An 18,466-nucleotide genomic window follows, 5' to 3' on the forward strand; every position below is an offset into this window, starting at 1 on the left:
GATAAACAAGCCCAAAGTAACAGTTTGAACAGATCTACAAGCTCACAATATTATAAAGGTATTTAAGTTAGATGTGACTTGCCTAAGCCTGCAGTGCAGACACCCTGTTACATGTATTTTTCAGAATAGACAAAATTATAATCTTTCAATACAGAATGAGATCGACATTGGTAATATTGGTTATCGGCCATAACAGCAATTAATTATATCGGATATCGATATCGGCCAAACTGTCTCATCGGCACATCCCTATAATTAACTGATCACTTTCACTGATTCAGCCACATTCCTTTAGTCCTAAACCCCCAAATAATGATGTTATAGCCATTTTAAGCTCCTGGCAGCCATATTGGACGCCATCTTGAAAATGTATATTTTCCTATATTTTCAGTATATTCTTAAGCATGCCTAGAGGTACCAGAACCAATTGGAAAAACCTTTTCTATCATTTTTGGGGGGTGTATTACTATTTTTTTTCTCATATTGATCCATGCAATTTTCGCCTAGTGTTATAAAATAAAATGCATGATAGCACTCATAAAGCTACCACGGGTGCAATGCTATCACATATTTTCTAACTCTAGACATGTATACCTTCACAAAAATCACTATGAGCCTTATTCAGCCAGATGGTACAGACCAACCCCCCTGGCTCACGGACTAATAGTAGTAGCCACTTCTTCCGACACTGAAGAAAACATTTAGTGGCCCTTTAACCGGCCACACGCTAATGAAGTGAGTGAGGGAGGAGTAGAGTTCATCATCCTATTCCTCCTCCTACAGGCCGTTCGGTAACAGTGTATTCCTCCTTGACAGGGCTGTCCTGTCCCGCTCTGTCCCGTTCCAGCACGGACCACAACTCTGCACAGCTATTATAACAACTCCCCAGCTTTTCCGCTGCTCTGCCATTTTGAGGAAAATCGCCCGACATCAGAAATCAAGATGTGCTCTGACTCTAAACCGAGGTACCGGTAGTCATGAGCTGATATCATAGCCTACAGTCGTGTATGTATCTGTGAGTATTGTTTCGTTTTTTGTCCCATCTTTTTTTTTATACTGAAACTGCAACACTTACAGACTACAACAAACTTAAAAAAAAATAAGTATTTTGGGTCCGCACTCTAGCCTATTGCAGAAGTTAGGTAAAACATGTTGTCAGTCCTGTTGTTGCTTTAAATGAATGGATACATTGTCAGATTTGAAACATCTACAATGTAACGGCGGTCGAACCAGAGTTTACACAAAGATTGAACATCAAAACAACGGCGATTTCTGTGCCAAGAGTGGTGAGATCTACGACAGGCCTTGACTGTTGTGTTGTGTCTCTAAAAAATGATCTGTAGCCTACATTGTGCCACTATCTGGGTGTTTTTAGTTACAATGTTTTGGTAAAATGATTTAGTTATTTTAGATTATTACTATTAGTTAAGTTATTGGCTTACACAACTTCTTTACAGATGTCGCTCCTAGGCTACTTTCACACCATGAATTTCTCGATCTTTACGCGTGAATCGAGTTTTCCTCTTTTGAAAACAAGCTGTGAAGTTATTGAGTGAGCGAGTGCCACGCAACAGCTGACACAATTATGCCACACATCCATTACCATTCGATTTCTCCAGTCATTGCATCTCTGGGCTAAATGTGAGGTTTGTAGCAGCTGCGCACAACTAACATGCAAGCTGTTATGTTTTTGGATTGCTTTATTGGTCGTTGTTGTATAGTTCAAATTGACAATATTGACACATGCACATACTGTTAATTAGACATATTAAATCATAACCCAATAAATTAATAATAATCACTGCTGTTGAGGTTTGTAACTTCTGTCTTCAAAGGTGCACATTTGGTTAGTTAGGCAGTGATGATATAAGAGAAAGACCATTTGTTTCTTGAAATGTTATAAAAAAAAAAAAAAGTAATTAAGATAATACTTGTGAGGAATAGAGTAGGCTGGTATTTCCTGTGTGAAAGCTCCTCGTCCCCAAGGAATGTGTGGAATGTCTCATTTGTCCTCTAGTCTAGATGCAGCAACCTCTCATTTCGCTGCTTCCTCCACTTGAGTCGACTCACTGCACTGGAAGTGGGGTGTGTAGTGGGGCCTCCTCGGTACAATAAGGCTGGGTGACCTCACCTTTTCTTCTTGGCCTCTCAGAACCAGTCAAGTGACTATAATAAGATGGGGAGAGGAGTGGCAGTATTTGTCTGCCATTGACCACTGGAAATAACTGATTTTGAATTGGACAAAAAAGAAAGAAAAATAAATGAACATGACTCATTGTGTCACGTTGTTCAGCTGAAAATCAGTTATTTTCGGTGAGCGACAGACATGCTCCTCCAGGCTTTGTATGATGCATTTCCAGCACATGACCCAGAATCTGAGCTCTTGGTTTCCTGTTTATCCGTAGCTATAGGGGGGTGACTGGTTGTCTGTTTATCCGTAGCTATAGGGGGATGACTGGTTGTCTGTTTATCCGTAGCTATAGGGGGGTGACTGGTTGTCTGTTTATCAGTAGCTATAGGGGGATGACTGGTTGTCTGTTTATTCGTAGCTATAGGGGGATGACTGGTGGTTGTCTTCATGCAAGGCTGTGATGAAAATCATGAAAGGAGTGAAGAGGCTGTAATTGTGGCTTTACACATTCAACTAATTTCTCATATAGCCTATCTCTGAGATGTGGTTTTAGTAAATAACACTTTTTTAAGTGCCTGCCTCTGTGGCCCAAGTGCCTGGTGGTGCTTGCCATGTTGCCAACACATCAAAGGCTGACAGTTATTTTGACTATGCGGTGAATGATTAGCAAGAGAATTAATAGCAAGATAGCATTTCAATGTTTACTCTCTGCCTCTTGTGGTAGCCTAATAGTACCTGGGGTATTTCTCATTTCAGCATAAGACATTTTTTTGTTACTCTGATGGGATGAGAAGATTTAGAGGTAGTATGTATTGCACAAAGCTTTCTACAACAAATAATTGTCTCTGGTATTACAGTGCACAGTAGCGTGTCCCATATTCAGCCAGCTGTGGTCCCCTCCAAAGCCTCATGCAGCACCAGCTGTTCTGCCCTGTAGCCTAGTTCTCACAGTTCACTGCATACTGGTTAATTGTATGCAGCGGTTTTCCCCACAGAAGTACTTTTTTAGAGTAGGTTTACCAAGTAATAAAGGCTTGGCATTTTCAGAAGCATCTTGACTCTTAAATTCACTTTGAAGAGTCTTTGAACATTAACTATAGCAATTTAACTTGTCAATTGATTAAAGATCACTTGTTAAAGCTTTTAAATCTTGACCTCAGTTGTGTAAATAAACATAAAATATACATAAATAAAAAGTTGATTTTTGAAACAAATCAACTTTGATCTATCCCAGATTACCTAGGAATTGCATAGCCTTTTTTGAATCATCTGCAAATTGGATTATCTCCATAATAGCCTATGTACATTACAATGTGAAAAGTATCACAGGAAGATTACAGATGTGTACTCGCATATTGCATGGTACTAAATTATGTCAATTTGTTCTCTTACAGACACGTGGGCCTCTGATGAGCGTGAGGATTAAGCCAGCAAAGGCAGAACTGTTGTTTTGAACCTGGTCTCCAGACAATCTCCGCAATGAACAACTCAAACTGGGTGACATTTGATGATGAGAGCACACCCTTGTCCTCCCCTCAGAAACCCCTGTCTTCATCAGGGTCAAACAAAGGATCAATACCCCGTCCTAATGGTCTGAAGCTGGTTCTCCCTCCCAGAGATCCGTCCTGGAGCTTCAACAGTTCCCTGGAATCCCCTCAAATACATTCAGGTCTTAATGGAAGTTCTTGTGTGCCATGCAACACTCCCTTCTGCACTCCAGTGAGTGCGAATCCCAGCACTGCCTCCCCGTTTCACTATGGTTCATGGGAAACGAACAATGTGTCCCACAGTTTTTCCAGCACATCTGCCATATCCATGTCCTCTCCAGGCCCAGAGGACAGTCCACAGGTCCTGAACAAACCGTCAGATGGATCAAACCCTTTCACTTCTTTCCAGGGAGACTCGGGACACTTCAACCCCTTCTGGGAGGGGGCTGGCCATGGAGTTGATGTGGGGAGCTCCTCTTCAGATTCAGAATGTGAGACCAGCCTGCCACGTTTCTTTATTCGGACTAAAGATGGTGCTGAGCCACCGCGTGACCAAATCCAGAGCTCCTACTCTTACATTTGCCACAAGCTGGAGGGGCTTCGGGCAGAGGATGATGAAGCAGAGACAGTAAGAGATGGTGAGAGAAAGCTAAGTTGCAAAACAGATCCAACGAGCAAGGAGGTGAGGCAGGGTCCATCGCGGTTTGTTCCCCAAGGTCTGTTCCGTAGCCAGAAGAGAGACGGCTGGTCTTTGATGCTCAGGATCCCAGAAAAAAAGAACCGCATGTCCTCTCGACAGTGGGGCCCAATCTTCCTGCGCCTTCTCCCGGGCGGCGTGCTGCAGATGTACTACGAGCGAGGGCTGGAGAAGCCATTCAAGGAGTTCCAGCTCCTTCCGCAATGCAGGCTTTCCGAGCTTAAGCTGGAGAGTTACGGCGAGTCCCGCAAGATCCTCTCTGTAAAGGTGGAACATTTCTCGTACGTAGAGAAGAAACGCTACCATCCCAAGTTGGAGGTGACGCACGAGGCCGAGATCGAGCAGCTGCTCAAGTTTGGTACTACGGAGCATGGCGATATGGAGGACCTGCTGGTCGCCATGGAAGAGGAGATCTTTAAGTTGTCTACACCTCACCCACAAAGACGCCATTACGAGGAACAGGAACTGTCGCTGCAGATCACGGATCACATGTGGGTACAGCTGGATAAAGCTGGTGGAGTCATGGAACGAGTGGCCTTCACACAGATTCATTGCCTAGCTTTTCTAAGTGAGGACGCTGATTGTTTCCTGGCACTTAATGACCTGGGGCTACTCCGGTTTGACTCCAGTTATGGATCTGAGGAGGATAACGAGATCTGGATGGAGATCGCAGACGTCCACTTTCACAAATGCATCAATGAGGTGGAATTTCAGAGGTCCCGTCTCGTTAAATTCTCCCCCCCTGATGCTTGTAGGGTGGAACTGATGCGATACAAAACCGTAGCGTTAGGATGCACAGAGCTGCCTTTCTCAGTCAAGGCTGTGGTCACTGTACAAGGTGCCTATGTGGAGCTCCAGGCTTTCCTGAACATGTCGGCATCCTTTGCAGGAACCTCTGACATGCAGCCACTCTGCGAGAATGCAGTGATCCGTGTACCGGTGCCAGGTGACTGGATCAAAGTGTCACGAACAGTGGCCTTACTGCGACAGAGGTCACTAAAGGCTCGTATGAACAGAAACGCCTGCTTGGGCTCAGTCAGTGCTGCGGAGTCTCAGCCCGTCATGCAGGTGTCGATTGGCACAGTCAAGTACGAGAATGCATATTCAGCTATCGTCTGGAGTATTGACAGACTGCCTGCGAAGAATACAGGTAAGACATCCATTTCCGCAAGGTCTTAATGTTAAACATCATTACAAGTCACTTGGAACTTGCCTTCTCATAGCTTCCTGAGATAATATGTGTGCCACTTAGTGGTACGATACGATAACTGCATGCGTTTTCTTTGTTCTCATGGGCAGCAGTGGATCATCCCCATTCATTCTCCTGCAAGCTGGAGCTGGGGTCAGATCAGGAAATCCCAAGTGATTGGTACCCTTTTGTCACCATGGAATGTGAAATTATGGGAGCAGTTGTGTCACAGACAAGGATCAAGTCGCTGGGCACAGTAAATGACATCCAGCCTCAGAAGAATGTGACCAGCTGGACACGGTATCACTGTCAGGTAAGATGTCTGATATACATACGTCAACAGTTTATTTTTTTATTTTTTTTGCCTTGTACATGTCCAAAACTAAACTTACTTTTCAATATAGTTATTATTTAATCACAAGCTTGTTAATATGTTTCATTGCTTAAATATTTATAAAACCCACAGACAGACTTAACTTTCAACCTGGCATCCCTATATCAAAATCCTTGTGACCTTGTAGACGGGCTATTTTCACATCTTTGTGACACAATATAAGGCCATTAATTTCTGAAAAACAAAAACAAAACTTCAAAAGATAAAATATGGAGATACAACATTCCTGCATGACAGATTTGTGATATTAACCTACATGATTTGTGATATTCATCTGTCCCATTAGGTGGAGATAGAGAAGAAGTGGATTGAAACAGAAACACAGAGGCAGTCTGGCTGTATGACCCAGTGATTTCTTCAGCAGTTGCTCCTCTGGGCCAAGACATTTGCCAAGTCGTTATCATGCAGAAAAGGGATCGGGAACAATAAGATAAAAGACTGTGCTTCTATATTGGATTGTCAAATACATGGAATCACATCAGGGTTTCTCCTGTCATTTCTTAACCACTTTCAACCTGGCATCCCTATCTTTGATGAACAGAAATGGACAATTTTACAAAAATACCCTTTTTTCAAAAACATTGATGGCTATCGACACCTATATGCTTAAAGAGATTAAGGCTATGTTCAGACTGGTGGCACATATCCGTTTTTAGACCTATTCAGATTGGTTTGATCAAGTCTGAACAGAAGAAGAAAACAAATCTGCTATTTTCCAATCTGATGAATTCCAATTAACAGTGTGGACAGTCAGTCCTCCTTTAGATTTGAGAAACAAATCAGATGTGCGTGCAGTCTGAACAAAGCCTAAGAGTTTACCGTCCTGACAGAACAAGCCTCTTGAGACAAGAACCATTAGACACACATGACCACACAGTGAGTGCAAAAACATGCACCATTCTTTTACAGTATAGGCCGCAGTACTCCTGCTGTTAATACTACATCTTCGTGTTAAGGTCTATTCATACTTTAGGTGATAAGGTGACCACCGGAAACGACAACATGACGTCATGCTGCGGTGATAAGAGACTCACCTTATCACCTAAAACTGGCTTATGAATAGGGCTTTACTGTCTTACTGAGCTTGTTGACGTTTGGATATCATGTATCATCGAAGGCCAATTTCTATGACGATTATTTGACACCAGATGAGTTGTCTGTGATTTTCTAGTTCATGAATTAACAAACAATTTCACTCCCAAACACACAATGAAATGATCGGAGATGTAAAATTGAGCATAAAGAAAGTTGCTGCTGCAGAAGAGAATAAAGTTTTGCTCTGGCAACTAAGTGGCAGGGGAAACCTTGAATCACACAGCCTTGGTGGAATGTCTTACAGACATGAACAGATACTTATACTAAGCTTGAATTATTCTAGACTGGTTGAGCAAGTAACCTTTGCCTAGCACTTTACATTTAACTAATTACTTTATTAATTGTAAAATTAACAGTTTATATAGAATGTAAGCTTGTATTTGGATCATATGCACTCCCCTCCAGAATGATGGGCAACCTTCATAAAATAGTTAAACTTGAATGCAAGATAAAAATGAGCATCACAAGATAAACATAATTTATGTTCAGAAAAAACATTAAAATTGCTTTTGTAAATGAAAATAATTTACAAAAACAAGTTTGTTGTTTATCTTTCATTCAACTTTTGGACTCATTTTCTGAAGGTTGGTGGAGGACTACTACTTATTTAAATAAAAAAAGCATATGACCCATTGCCTCTAATCTGAGTGGAATTGTCTGACTTGTTTAAACAAGAAAGAAAGCTCTCATCAGTCTACAAGTGATTTGATTTGTATGACGTGACTTGACAAGTAGCAACTGGTATATTTATGTCAAAAGTGAAACAATTTGTATGCCTTCTGTTACTCTTCATATAAATGATCATGTGGAGTAAAAAAAATGCTGTCTGCACTCTCACACACACACTTCATTGTTTTGAATATAATATTTAGAAAGGTGGCTCAAATCACACTTAATTTCCCTAAATAGCCTATAGGCATAGCATAGGGCCCAGTGGTAACCAACCTTTTCAAGCCTGCAAGAGCCCATTTTATTCCAAATTGTAAGCCATGATCTACCACAAACATTTGTTTAAAAAAACACTTGTTTTTTGCGATTTCTGACAGGCTCAATGCATGTGCACACATCCAGAGACTAGTTTAAGAATACATACTGATAGTTATATAATGAATGCCTAAATATTAAGACAAATGTATTAGAAATATACATATATTATCTTATTTGAGTTTTTTTTAAATAAAACAAAACGCAAAGGACATGAAATGAATTGCTTAGCCTATATAGCACAATATTTAGTTTATCAGTTCGATGAATATTCACATTTACAGATGTTCAAATGACAAATGCATATACGGTATTTGAACAGTTATGGTGACTGATACAATACTCTCAGGGTCAGCCCACCTTTAATGAGACTGCTGTGACTGCACATTATCTGCGAGCGTTTTGAAATCTGGTTCATAGTTAGTGATTGCCAGTCTGAGGCTGTCATTAAGATGTGAGTCAGTCATACAGTCACATTTTGACAAGTGTTTGAATACGTTTACGTATCAATGCTTTCCCCCCATTTTCCCCTTTTTTATTTTTTATTATTGAGAAGAAATATATTAGACAATTCAGTTATAAAATATAGCACAGGAAAAACAGGACAAATAAACAGAAACACAAATACAATAACATACAATAATAAAAATAACCATAGAACTCTATGCAACAAACTTATGACGTCATCTCTGGGCACCCGCTGTGTCATCCTGTGGCTAATTGCTGACACCTGTGTCACACAAAAGTGTCGCACAAACGAAAAGTCAGTGTGTTTGTTTTACACTTGGATATTGCAGTCCAGTCACATTTCCCTTTCTTTCTCTTAATACTCTGAGTGATGTTGACAAATACAACAGTGGTAAGCAGAGCTTATGTTTAGCTATATATACTATAGTCGAACAATGTATCTATATTTGAGTCGTTTTAGTAGAGTTCCGTATGTCCAACCTATAGATGGTTGAAATGAAATGAAATCTATATTTACCCAGGGTATCTGGGCTAAGCTCAAGAACTTGTTTCCAGCCAGGCCCTGCTCATAGAACACATTTCATCGTAGTGGTTGATGCCTTGTTCAAGGGCATTTCAGCGGTGGTAATTTTAACGTGTCGGACGGCTGATTCGAACTGGGAACCTTCCGGTATCTAGACCGCGCCGCTATCCGTTCGGCCACCGCTGCCACTGTGTTTGCTAATTTTCCATGGTGATGTCAGTCTCCGTTATCAGTTAATAATTCTTAATCTTTGTGAACTGCAATTGTCTCAGTCCAAACTGTACCTGTCCATCATTGATGATGTGATAGAGAGTATGAGGGAAGTGTACTCTGAAGAAGAACTGGAGTGCCGTGTCCTGGACAATTTGAGACATGTGAGTTGCACAACGTTTCGTTCGTTATTAACATAACATGTCTGGTCAAAATAGTTGCCAACGGGTCAGGAATTACAATAATGTGCACCCAAGTCACCCAACGTGAACCGAACAAGCATACAAATGGATCATTGTTGTTTTGAAAGGTCGTGAATGTGAAATGAAGTGATGGAATCAAAAAAAGAGCAGACAAAATTGGAACTATCCTGAACTGAACACTGCCAACATTGATACTGATTGGATTAAATTGGATACTCTCCTCCTCCTAAAAATGTACATGTTTGAGCTGGGGAGACTGCTACAAACGATATACTAAGCAATCACCTTTTAATTGTTTTGGTTTTAACCAAAACAATAGCACTTAAAGCTATATTCTTTACTTTGAAGGACTTTCGTTTTTACTCTGCAATTTGTACACTATACGGTTCACGCCTTTACTTCCACTTTGTTTTATTTTTTTCCAGTTTTTTTATAATTATTTGAAAGACATCACAGGCAGGTGTTATGGTGGGCCGATGCTAGCCTCCCACTGCACCAGCAGCACGAACCGCAGGCTCAGCTGGCGAACCTAGCATTGTTCATTCCATTTACTGTGATCTTGCACTTAAAATACTCTGGATAAGAGTGTCTGCTAAATTGTTTTCTTACAGCTTTGGGAGTCAAAGATGATGCAGTCGAAAGCAATGCATGACCCAAGGCAAGATAACCCCTCCAACTTTGTGCTGCAACTTCCATCCAGCTACAGTCAGTCTGCTCCAAATAACACAGGTACCGTACAACCATGATTCTCAATTTAAAACCACCTAAAAATAATTTAATCTGTCGCATTTGCCCTAGGATATTAGGCCCTGAACACTCATGCAGGCAGTTACTCTGGCTGATTTGAACCTCTTCTCACGGCTCTCATGACCTCTTCCCACTATACTTGGTTTGATTGACAGCTCCTTCACAACCCAGTTAGTTTTGTTCTTAAGCACTGACCCCTCACCCCAGGGCTTTATACTAGGGGTGCGTTTGGAAATGCGCACAGGGAATGTGGTCAGTTTGTTGAGTGTGGTGGGCGGTGACGTCACGGAGTGCCTTCAGTGTGCCTTATTTACGAACGACCACAGCTGTGACGCAATCACACCGATTCACACTGGACAACCCCAGCTTCAGGGTAGGGTCTCTCAGTGCGGGCACTCGGCACACCCGGTGCGCAGCGCACTGGATTTTCGAATGACAACGCACCGAGTGCACTGAATAAACAAACGACAAGAGAGCACACTAGTGCGTTCAGGGCGCATTTCCGAACGCACCCTAGGTATGCTCGTATATATACCTCTACGCCAAATCTCTTTGCCAAAAATAGCCATTCAACAAGTTCACAACACAGAGCATTTTGAGCTTGCAGTTCGGCTATTTATTTACCACAAACATCTGCACCCAGAATAGGGAGTGGTTAAGGGCAGGACAATTGACCTTGTTGTTCTTTTTGTGACGTCATAAAACTGTCAGCATTGCTCCACCCAGCTTCAACCTTACTGAAGGTGTGTGATCAGCATGAGCAAGTGAAAAGTGAAAACGCCTGTATCAGTGTTCAGGGTCTTTAAAAACATGTGTTTTCCAAATTCAGAGCCTGTGTGTCCTTCGAAGGACGCAAACTGTCTAGCTTTCATAGGCTGCAGCCTTCAAAGGACACAGTAGGTGTTCAACAGCATTGCATGCAATTAAGGACGAGTGAGTGAGGATGGCTAAAATCGTCCAGAAAGGAGACGGGTGTGTTTATTTTCAACCTAATCTAGCCTTGGTACCCAGGCTTTTATTTTCGTTCGCATTCGGCTCAAATGAAAATCCTGGGGAAACCCACTGGAAAATGTAGCATAGGAAGCCCACTTGTATTTCGCTAACCAATAACAGTGCAGAGGGGCGTTGCTCCAAATTTGGTGACGTCAGTGTTCTCCGTTGTTTTCTACAGGGGAGGAGCAGAAATCATACAAAATGGGCCAGGCTAATCCTAATCTAACCAAAGTGTTAAATGCTGTCTTCAATCTGTATCCCCAGCTTCAGCACCAGTTGTGCACCAGATGCCCCCTGGTCATCATATCCGCAGTTATTCTGTCAAGGCAAGTTGCAAAACCATCTGATGTTGTTGGCACCTGGTGCTTAAACCTCATCTAGCCTGCATGTTTTATATTGTCGCCGGGTAATAATGTCAGGTCAAGATGACAACTTTGACCAACATGTAAGACAAGCTACTGGTGTTCCCAAAGGTCAATTTATGTCCATCCGCAAGAATCTATGTGCAGCTCACGGCCCTGAACAAAGAGGGTGGTGAGTGGCGGCTATATTCAGTGTGCAGCATCGTAACATTTTCCGCCCCCTTAATCCATTTTGTGCGGGAACCCCTTTGGTGTTTTAACTATTGAAAAATAGCAGATCTACAAGCTCAACTTGTAGGTCTGCTATTTTTGAAAAATCGTGAAAATGTGCCTCAAATCTTTGAATATATATTATTACAGACTTACAGACTGAACATTTTAACTCAAATATTTGCTTCTGGGGGGGTCCCTGGAAGAACACATTTTCAGATGGGGGGCGGAGGCATATTACATATAATTTTTGGGATTCTTAACATGAAATATTGAGAACCACTGATACAGAAACATAAGGTTTTTCAGGAAACTGTCAGGATTTTGAAGACATTTTTTAAATTTCGACGTCAGGCCTAAATGGGTTAATGAGGTTGTCTGCGTTTCACTGACTGAACGTGCGTGAGTATTTTGATCGTGCTACTTTAAGTTGCTACCAGAAACGTGAAGAGGTCTCGATATTCGGCTGGTAGTGAGAAAAGAGGAAACCAAGAAAGGACAGTGGTAAGTGAAACCATGACTGACTGAATGAATAATACTACTGTAAGCTCATAAATTGGCAAATAAAAATAAATAGTCTATTTTTTTAAATTAAATTAGAAAATTCACAGAATCTAGGCTAAGTAATGTATTCGCTGGATGCACGGTACTGATGATGCTTTAAACCTATACGCTGCACCTTTCATATCCTACCTGGGATTCAAACTGGGTCCCTGCTCAAGTGCTCAAGTGTCTACCACTGAGCCTACAGTATAGAGCGTCGCAGTCCCGCCCCCTACCATGGACCAGGAAATGATTATCCGTTCATTTTCCTCATAGACATTTCAGAAAGTATTTATTTAAAGACGTTTACGCCGCGGACAAAGCCAACTCGAGTCGTGACAAATCATGACAACAAACACAATTTTTGGGGCCGAAAAAATAATTAGAAAGAAGAAAAAAACGGCAGGTTACAACACTTTTTTTGTTGTTTTTCTTCTTTGTAATTATTTGTTTGGTCCAAAATATTGTTTGTGTTGTCATGAGTTGTCACGACTCGAGTTGGCTTTGTCCGTGGCGTAACCGTCTTTAAATAAATACTTTATGAAATGTCTATGGGAAAAATGCATTGGGATTAATTTCTTGGTCCATGGTAGGGGGCGGGACTGCGACACTCTATAGAGCCTGCCTGATTGGGGATACATTTAATTTTGACCCCCAGGCAGTACCACTTGTCAACCAGTGTCAAACCAGACTACAGAATACATAGAAGAGCAGGAAGACCAAATACATAAGTTATATTGTATACTCTGATACACAGATTGCACAAAACATTTTATTAACTAAAAATGTTACATAAGTGTAGTGTTAAAAACAAAGTTGATTCCACAGCTTACGTTGGGTAACAGAAGTACAGTGATCACATTGAGAAAATAGTTTTTGATTAAACACAAGAAAAATGACTTATTTCCTATCAATTATATAACCCTATGAAGCCTTGAATTCACAGAGATTCTTCCGTTTTTTTTGTCTCATCCCTAAACCAATAATCTGATGACCGGTGAAGACTCTAGTCTCCTACTCACCCGGGTCATCTAGTTATTAGCTTAGGAATGCGACAAAAACTAAACGCAAAATCTCCATGAATCCAAGGCTTCATGACGTGTGTACTTAATAGAAAATAAGTTATTTTTGGGTACACTACTATCAATGACCTTTTCTTGGTATGCACTATGCAGTCTATCTCCTCAGCCTTGAATCCTACCAAATTATCTGCTGAAACTACTGTTTGGCTGACATGGTGATCTCAATAGGAGAATATGGCTAGAGCTTGCCACACACACACACACACACACCGTGTAGAGATGTATATTTGCACTGTGTATAGCTAAATATATGTTTATGTGTATTCTTTTTCTTTTTTATCTTAACGTAATTTTAAACTGCAGAACAACTCTTCCGCCCTTACTACTTTCTCTCTTCCTGCTGGCCTGAACTGTCCCGTGCAAATACCAGCCGGAGTCACTCTGCAAACAGCCTCTGGTAAGGCGAAGTGATGCTAAAAGGAAAAATATACAATACAACCCCCCCCCCCCCCATTCCCCCTCACATGTTTGTTGATAACATGATGTCCTTTATATAACTCTTTGTTTCTCTAAGGTCAACTTTACAAGGTAAATGTTCCAGTGGTGGTTACCCAGGGCCCAGTAGGCCAGGCTGGTCAGCGAGCCCCAATTAAAGTGACTGAGTGGAAGGCCGCTCACTCTCAGTCAGCCGCCAAAGGCCCACTTGTGGTTAACATGATGCCGTCTCGAGGAGTACAGAAGACCTCTGTTCCAATTACGTCGTCTACGACCACCTTCATACCTCGTCAGCCACAATGTGTAGTTGCTAGAGCTGAAATGCCGCCGCCGCCTGTCCATGCATCCGTCTCCTTGCAAGGCAACGAGCCCCGTCCACAGCCTCTGACCATGCAGGGTATGGCCTCATCCTCGGCCAACAACGTGGTCGATTTTGATGTCCAGGCCGGAGAGGCTTTATCGCAGTACATGGCCAGTGAGATTGAGATCCCACAAGAAGTGATAACAATTGGTGATGACGATGAGGCCACAGTAGCAGGAAATGTTGTCCCTCCAAATCCCAATGAGGTAATTTAGACTAGGATTGTGTCTTTAAAAATAGGGATATAATTTTTAAGGCTTTTTTTGGGCCAAATTAAGCACATTGGGATTAAAGGATACAAATCATCATACTTTTATGTTCAAGGCCAACAGCTCAACATACACCCAGTGGTCACTTTTATTGGGAAAGCCTGTCCAACAAAATACATGTTAACAAAAAAAAATTAATCAGCCAAGCCCAAATACATGGCAGTAACTCAATGCATCTACGCATGTAGAAATGGTCAAAACGATCTGCTCATTCAAAACAGAATGGGGAAGATGGGTGATTTAAGTGACCTTAGTTTGAACGTGGCCTGAACCGTTGATACAAGGCAGGATGTATCCATTCCTTCATGTTTTAGGCACTAAATCGTGACCCTACCAAACGAATGCCATAGCAGAAATGGAGACTCATCAGACCAGGCAAAGTTTTTCCAATCTTTTGCGCAAATGTGGTGATCCGGGGCGACTGTGGCTCAAGAGGTAGTAGAGCAGGTCGTCCAATGATCCATGGGACGGGTCGGCGGTTCGAATCCCGGCTCCTCCTGGCTACATGTCGAAGTGTCCTTGGGCAAGACACTGAACCCCAAATTGCTCCCGATGTGCTGGTTGGTACCTTGCATGGCTTCCGCCGCAATCGGTGTATGAATGTGTGTGTGTGAATGGGTGAATGTAATGCACAATCTATGTAAAGCGCCTTGGATAAAGGCGCTATATAAATGCACCATTTACCATTTATCCTTTTGTGAATTGGAGTTTCCTGTTCTTACCTGCCAGGGAGTGGCACCTGGTGTAGTGTTCTGCTGCTGTAGCCCATCTGCCTCGAGGTTTGATGTGTTGTGTGCTTTCAGCTATGCTCTTCTGTACACCTCGGTGGTAACGAGTGCTTATTTGAGGTACTGTTGCCTTTCTGTCAGCTCCGTTCTCCTCTGGCATCAACAAGGCCTTTTAGCCCACAGAACTGCCACCCACTGGAATATTTTACCAACCAAAAGTTCTCAGACTAGCTTGTTCAAAGTCACTTGGATCACATTTCTTCCCCATTTTGGTACAGTTTAAATTGCAGTCTACCAGTATTGATTTTTCGACTAAAACTATGACAAAAAAATGTTTGACTACCTTTTTTCACTGAAAAACTAAATAGGCCTACAAATGAAATAGAAACTAAGCTATGATGACTAAGACTAAATACATTGACAATTTTGTCAACAAATAAACTAAAATGCTATGGAGGGACTAGTGGACAAGAGATCTAAAAGGGAAGTCATTCCATGTTTGGTTGCACTCTGAAAATAGCAGGTCTACAAGCTCGCAACCATTGTGAGCTTGTAGATCTGCTATTTTCAACAATTGCAACCAATTGTAAAATCGGGCATTACGACGCCATCAAGGCCAGCCAAAATACATTTGAATCAACAAAATCAACTGTAGATTTAGTCAGCTAAAATCACATGACATTTAGTTGACTAAAACTAGACTAAGACTAAAGCATTTCAGGTGACTAAAATATGACAAACTAAATGGAATGTTACTCAAAAGACTGACTAAAACTAAGTCAAAATGTGCTGTCAAAATCAACACTACAGTCTACTCTACACAGGTTAGGTTTAAATCCATTTGAGTTGCTGCCATGTAATTGACTTAATTGCATTTGGACAGCCTGGCATACAGAAGTGGTTAAGTCAAGTGTACGTATGTATAAATGACTCAATGAGATACTTTAAAAGCGTGCAATCTTGACTCCCATAGTGATAGGGGTGACTTGCACAAATTTGAGCTTCATTGCATCATAACAAATGACACCTGCATGTTTCTCTTGTTTCCAAAGCGAGCGATGGACTACATTCCTGACCTGTCAGACATCCCTGACCTGTCGGGCATCCCTGACCTGTCGGACATCCCTGACCTGTCGGACATCCCTGACCTGTCAGGCATCCCTGACCTGTCAGACATTATTCAGCTGGATGGGCCAGCGGACGACTCTGACATTGAGGAAGATGGAGCTCCTTTGGGAGAAAATGATTTTCTACGTATGATCAATGCAGAGGCGATCAATGTGGATGAAAGTGGTGACGGTAGCAGTCTCTCCTCCAGCAGTGATGATGGAGCTGATGAGCTTGATGATTTTAAGGAAGAAGAGGTATGGGATAAAGACAAATTATCACCATCTTGTCCCAAAGTAAACAATGTCCTTTTTTTTATTATTGTGAACGATCAGTAGATGGGGCTGTTGTACAAAATAACTCTATACTCATGATGTTGCCACTAAAATGTCCATGGAAGGAAATCCATCCATGGAGGAATACTAAATGTACAGAATTAGTGAATAATTTCTTGTTCATTGTTGCCTAAAATTCAGCATTGACTTTGGCTGTGCTGTTTAGTAAACTGATTTTTTTATTCTACCCACGTTTTTCTTTCCGGCAACAGGATCCTTTGAATTCGGGAGATGATGTAATTGAGCAGGACATTCCAGATCTCTTTGACACAGACAATGTGATTGTTTGCCAGTATGACAAAGTAAGAACACCTTGGTTTCCTGTAGGCTATAATGTTTTGTGTATGTTGTAGTGTATGTTATCTGTATTTATTAAAATATTCTTTTCAAATTACAGATTCACCGCAGTAAAAACCGCTGGAAGTTCCATTTTAAGGATGGAATAATGTCCTATGCAGGCAGGGACTATGTGTTTTCCAAAGCTGTTGGGGAGGCAGAGTGGTAATGACTTAATCATTCGTCTACTCGGATTATGTTGACAGGGAAAATACAAAAACATTAAGGCTATTTGCTATTTATTTTCGTTTTTGCAAGAGAAACTTTTGGATTTATATTTGTAACTTCACTATAGTGAAGGTTCGAGTCATTTTAGCTTATGGCCAGTCAATTTTATTTTATGGACATGACTTAATTGTTACATAAGTAACAATGATTTTCCTGCAGATGCCAATTTAATTTATTTCCCTGGGGCAAAACACAGTCCGATCCAAAATCGTTTTTCCTGTCTCCTGCAGTATGGTTGTCTTGCCTTGATGGTAAATAAAAATGCTGTTTTGATATCCATTTGTCATGGTTTCTCATTATTCATACATACATAAGTAAATGAATATTGAATCATTTAACAGTTGTCGTCTATCGGGAGATTATGCGGCTCTAAATGGGCCCCTCATGGAGCGTTTACGGTGCTGTTTGTAGCACTTTTGGATGGAAGCTGTGTCTGTTGAACCTGTTAATCTACTCTGTCAATTAAAGCTGCAATCAGGAGCTTAATGAATAACATTAACAATTTGATCAATATGTAGTACTGTAGATTATGTTAATACAATATGAATATCTGCATTGATTGTCGATGGTCTCCCTTTCATTGAGACATGTATGGGAGATTTCAGCCGCAGTGTCCATTCTAAGCATCCAACCACCTGTCGGGCTGCGCACCAGTAGCCTGGCTAATAAGCCAGACTCAAATCATGTGGTATTTGAGTCTGGAGATGCTGTGTATGGATCTTGTTTCCCGGGGGGGCGGGTTCAAACATTTTCTCTTTGACGTAATTGGTCAGAGCTACTGTCGGTCAAAGGTCTCAAGCATTGAACGTCACTGTACCAAAGCCCGCCCATATTGCATACCGTGTCCCGATTGGCCACACCAGTTCTCTGGTGTAGGACAGGGGTTCTCAACGTTTTTGGCCGGGGACCCCCGGAAATGCTTTGGCAACGTCTCGGGACCCCCGCCCCGCCCCCTCCCGACCCCCAATATAAATTGACTGCTACAATAACCTTAAACCATTTTGGGCGGGAACCCCTTTTGGTGTTTTAAGCATTGTTATAATTTAGCTATTGAAAAATAGCAGATCTACAAGCTCATAGCGCTACGAGCTTGTAGGTCTGCTATTTTTGAAAAATCGTGAAAAAGAAATTTAAAAAAAATATATATATATTTTTCTTTTTTTTTAATAATTTGGGGACCCCCTAAAATAATTTGGCGACCCCCCGAGGGGTCGCGACCCACGGGTTGAGAACCCCTGGTGTAGGAAATGGGCGTACAATTGAGCCTCTCCAGACCGCAATCCGCCGGCAGGCAATTTTGTTTTTGCCAACGGCTGATTCGGTCTGGCTTATTAGCCAGGCTAGTGCAC

The 18,466-nt window shown here is 41.6% G+C and overlaps 1 protein-coding gene across 1 annotated transcript; it reads left to right on the forward strand.

The window, feature by feature from the left end:
• The first annotated feature begins 689 nt into the window (after positions 1 to 689).
• Positions 690 to 17,392, forward strand: ston1 (stonin 1). The gene is made up of 13 exons (XM_079512932.1): positions 690 to 1,015; positions 3,526 to 5,465; positions 5,615 to 5,817; positions 6,185 to 6,236; positions 8,724 to 8,740; positions 9,241 to 9,342; positions 9,993 to 10,110; positions 11,386 to 11,447; positions 13,622 to 13,715; positions 13,833 to 14,320; positions 16,164 to 16,475; positions 16,766 to 16,855; positions 16,951 to 17,392. Exons 2-13 carry the CDS (start codon positions 3,611 to 3,613, stop codon positions 17,056 to 17,058), a joined length of 3,501 nt encoding a protein of 1,166 aa, XP_079369058.1. The 5' UTR covers positions 690 to 1,015; positions 3,526 to 3,610; the 3' UTR covers positions 17,059 to 17,392.
• Positions 17,393 to 18,466: the final 1,074 nt, after the last annotated feature.

This window comes from Electrona antarctica, assembly GCF_951216825.1.
Source record: "Electrona antarctica genome assembly, chromosome: 10".
NCBI lineage: Eukaryota > Metazoa > Chordata > Actinopteri > Myctophiformes > Myctophidae > Electrona > Electrona antarctica.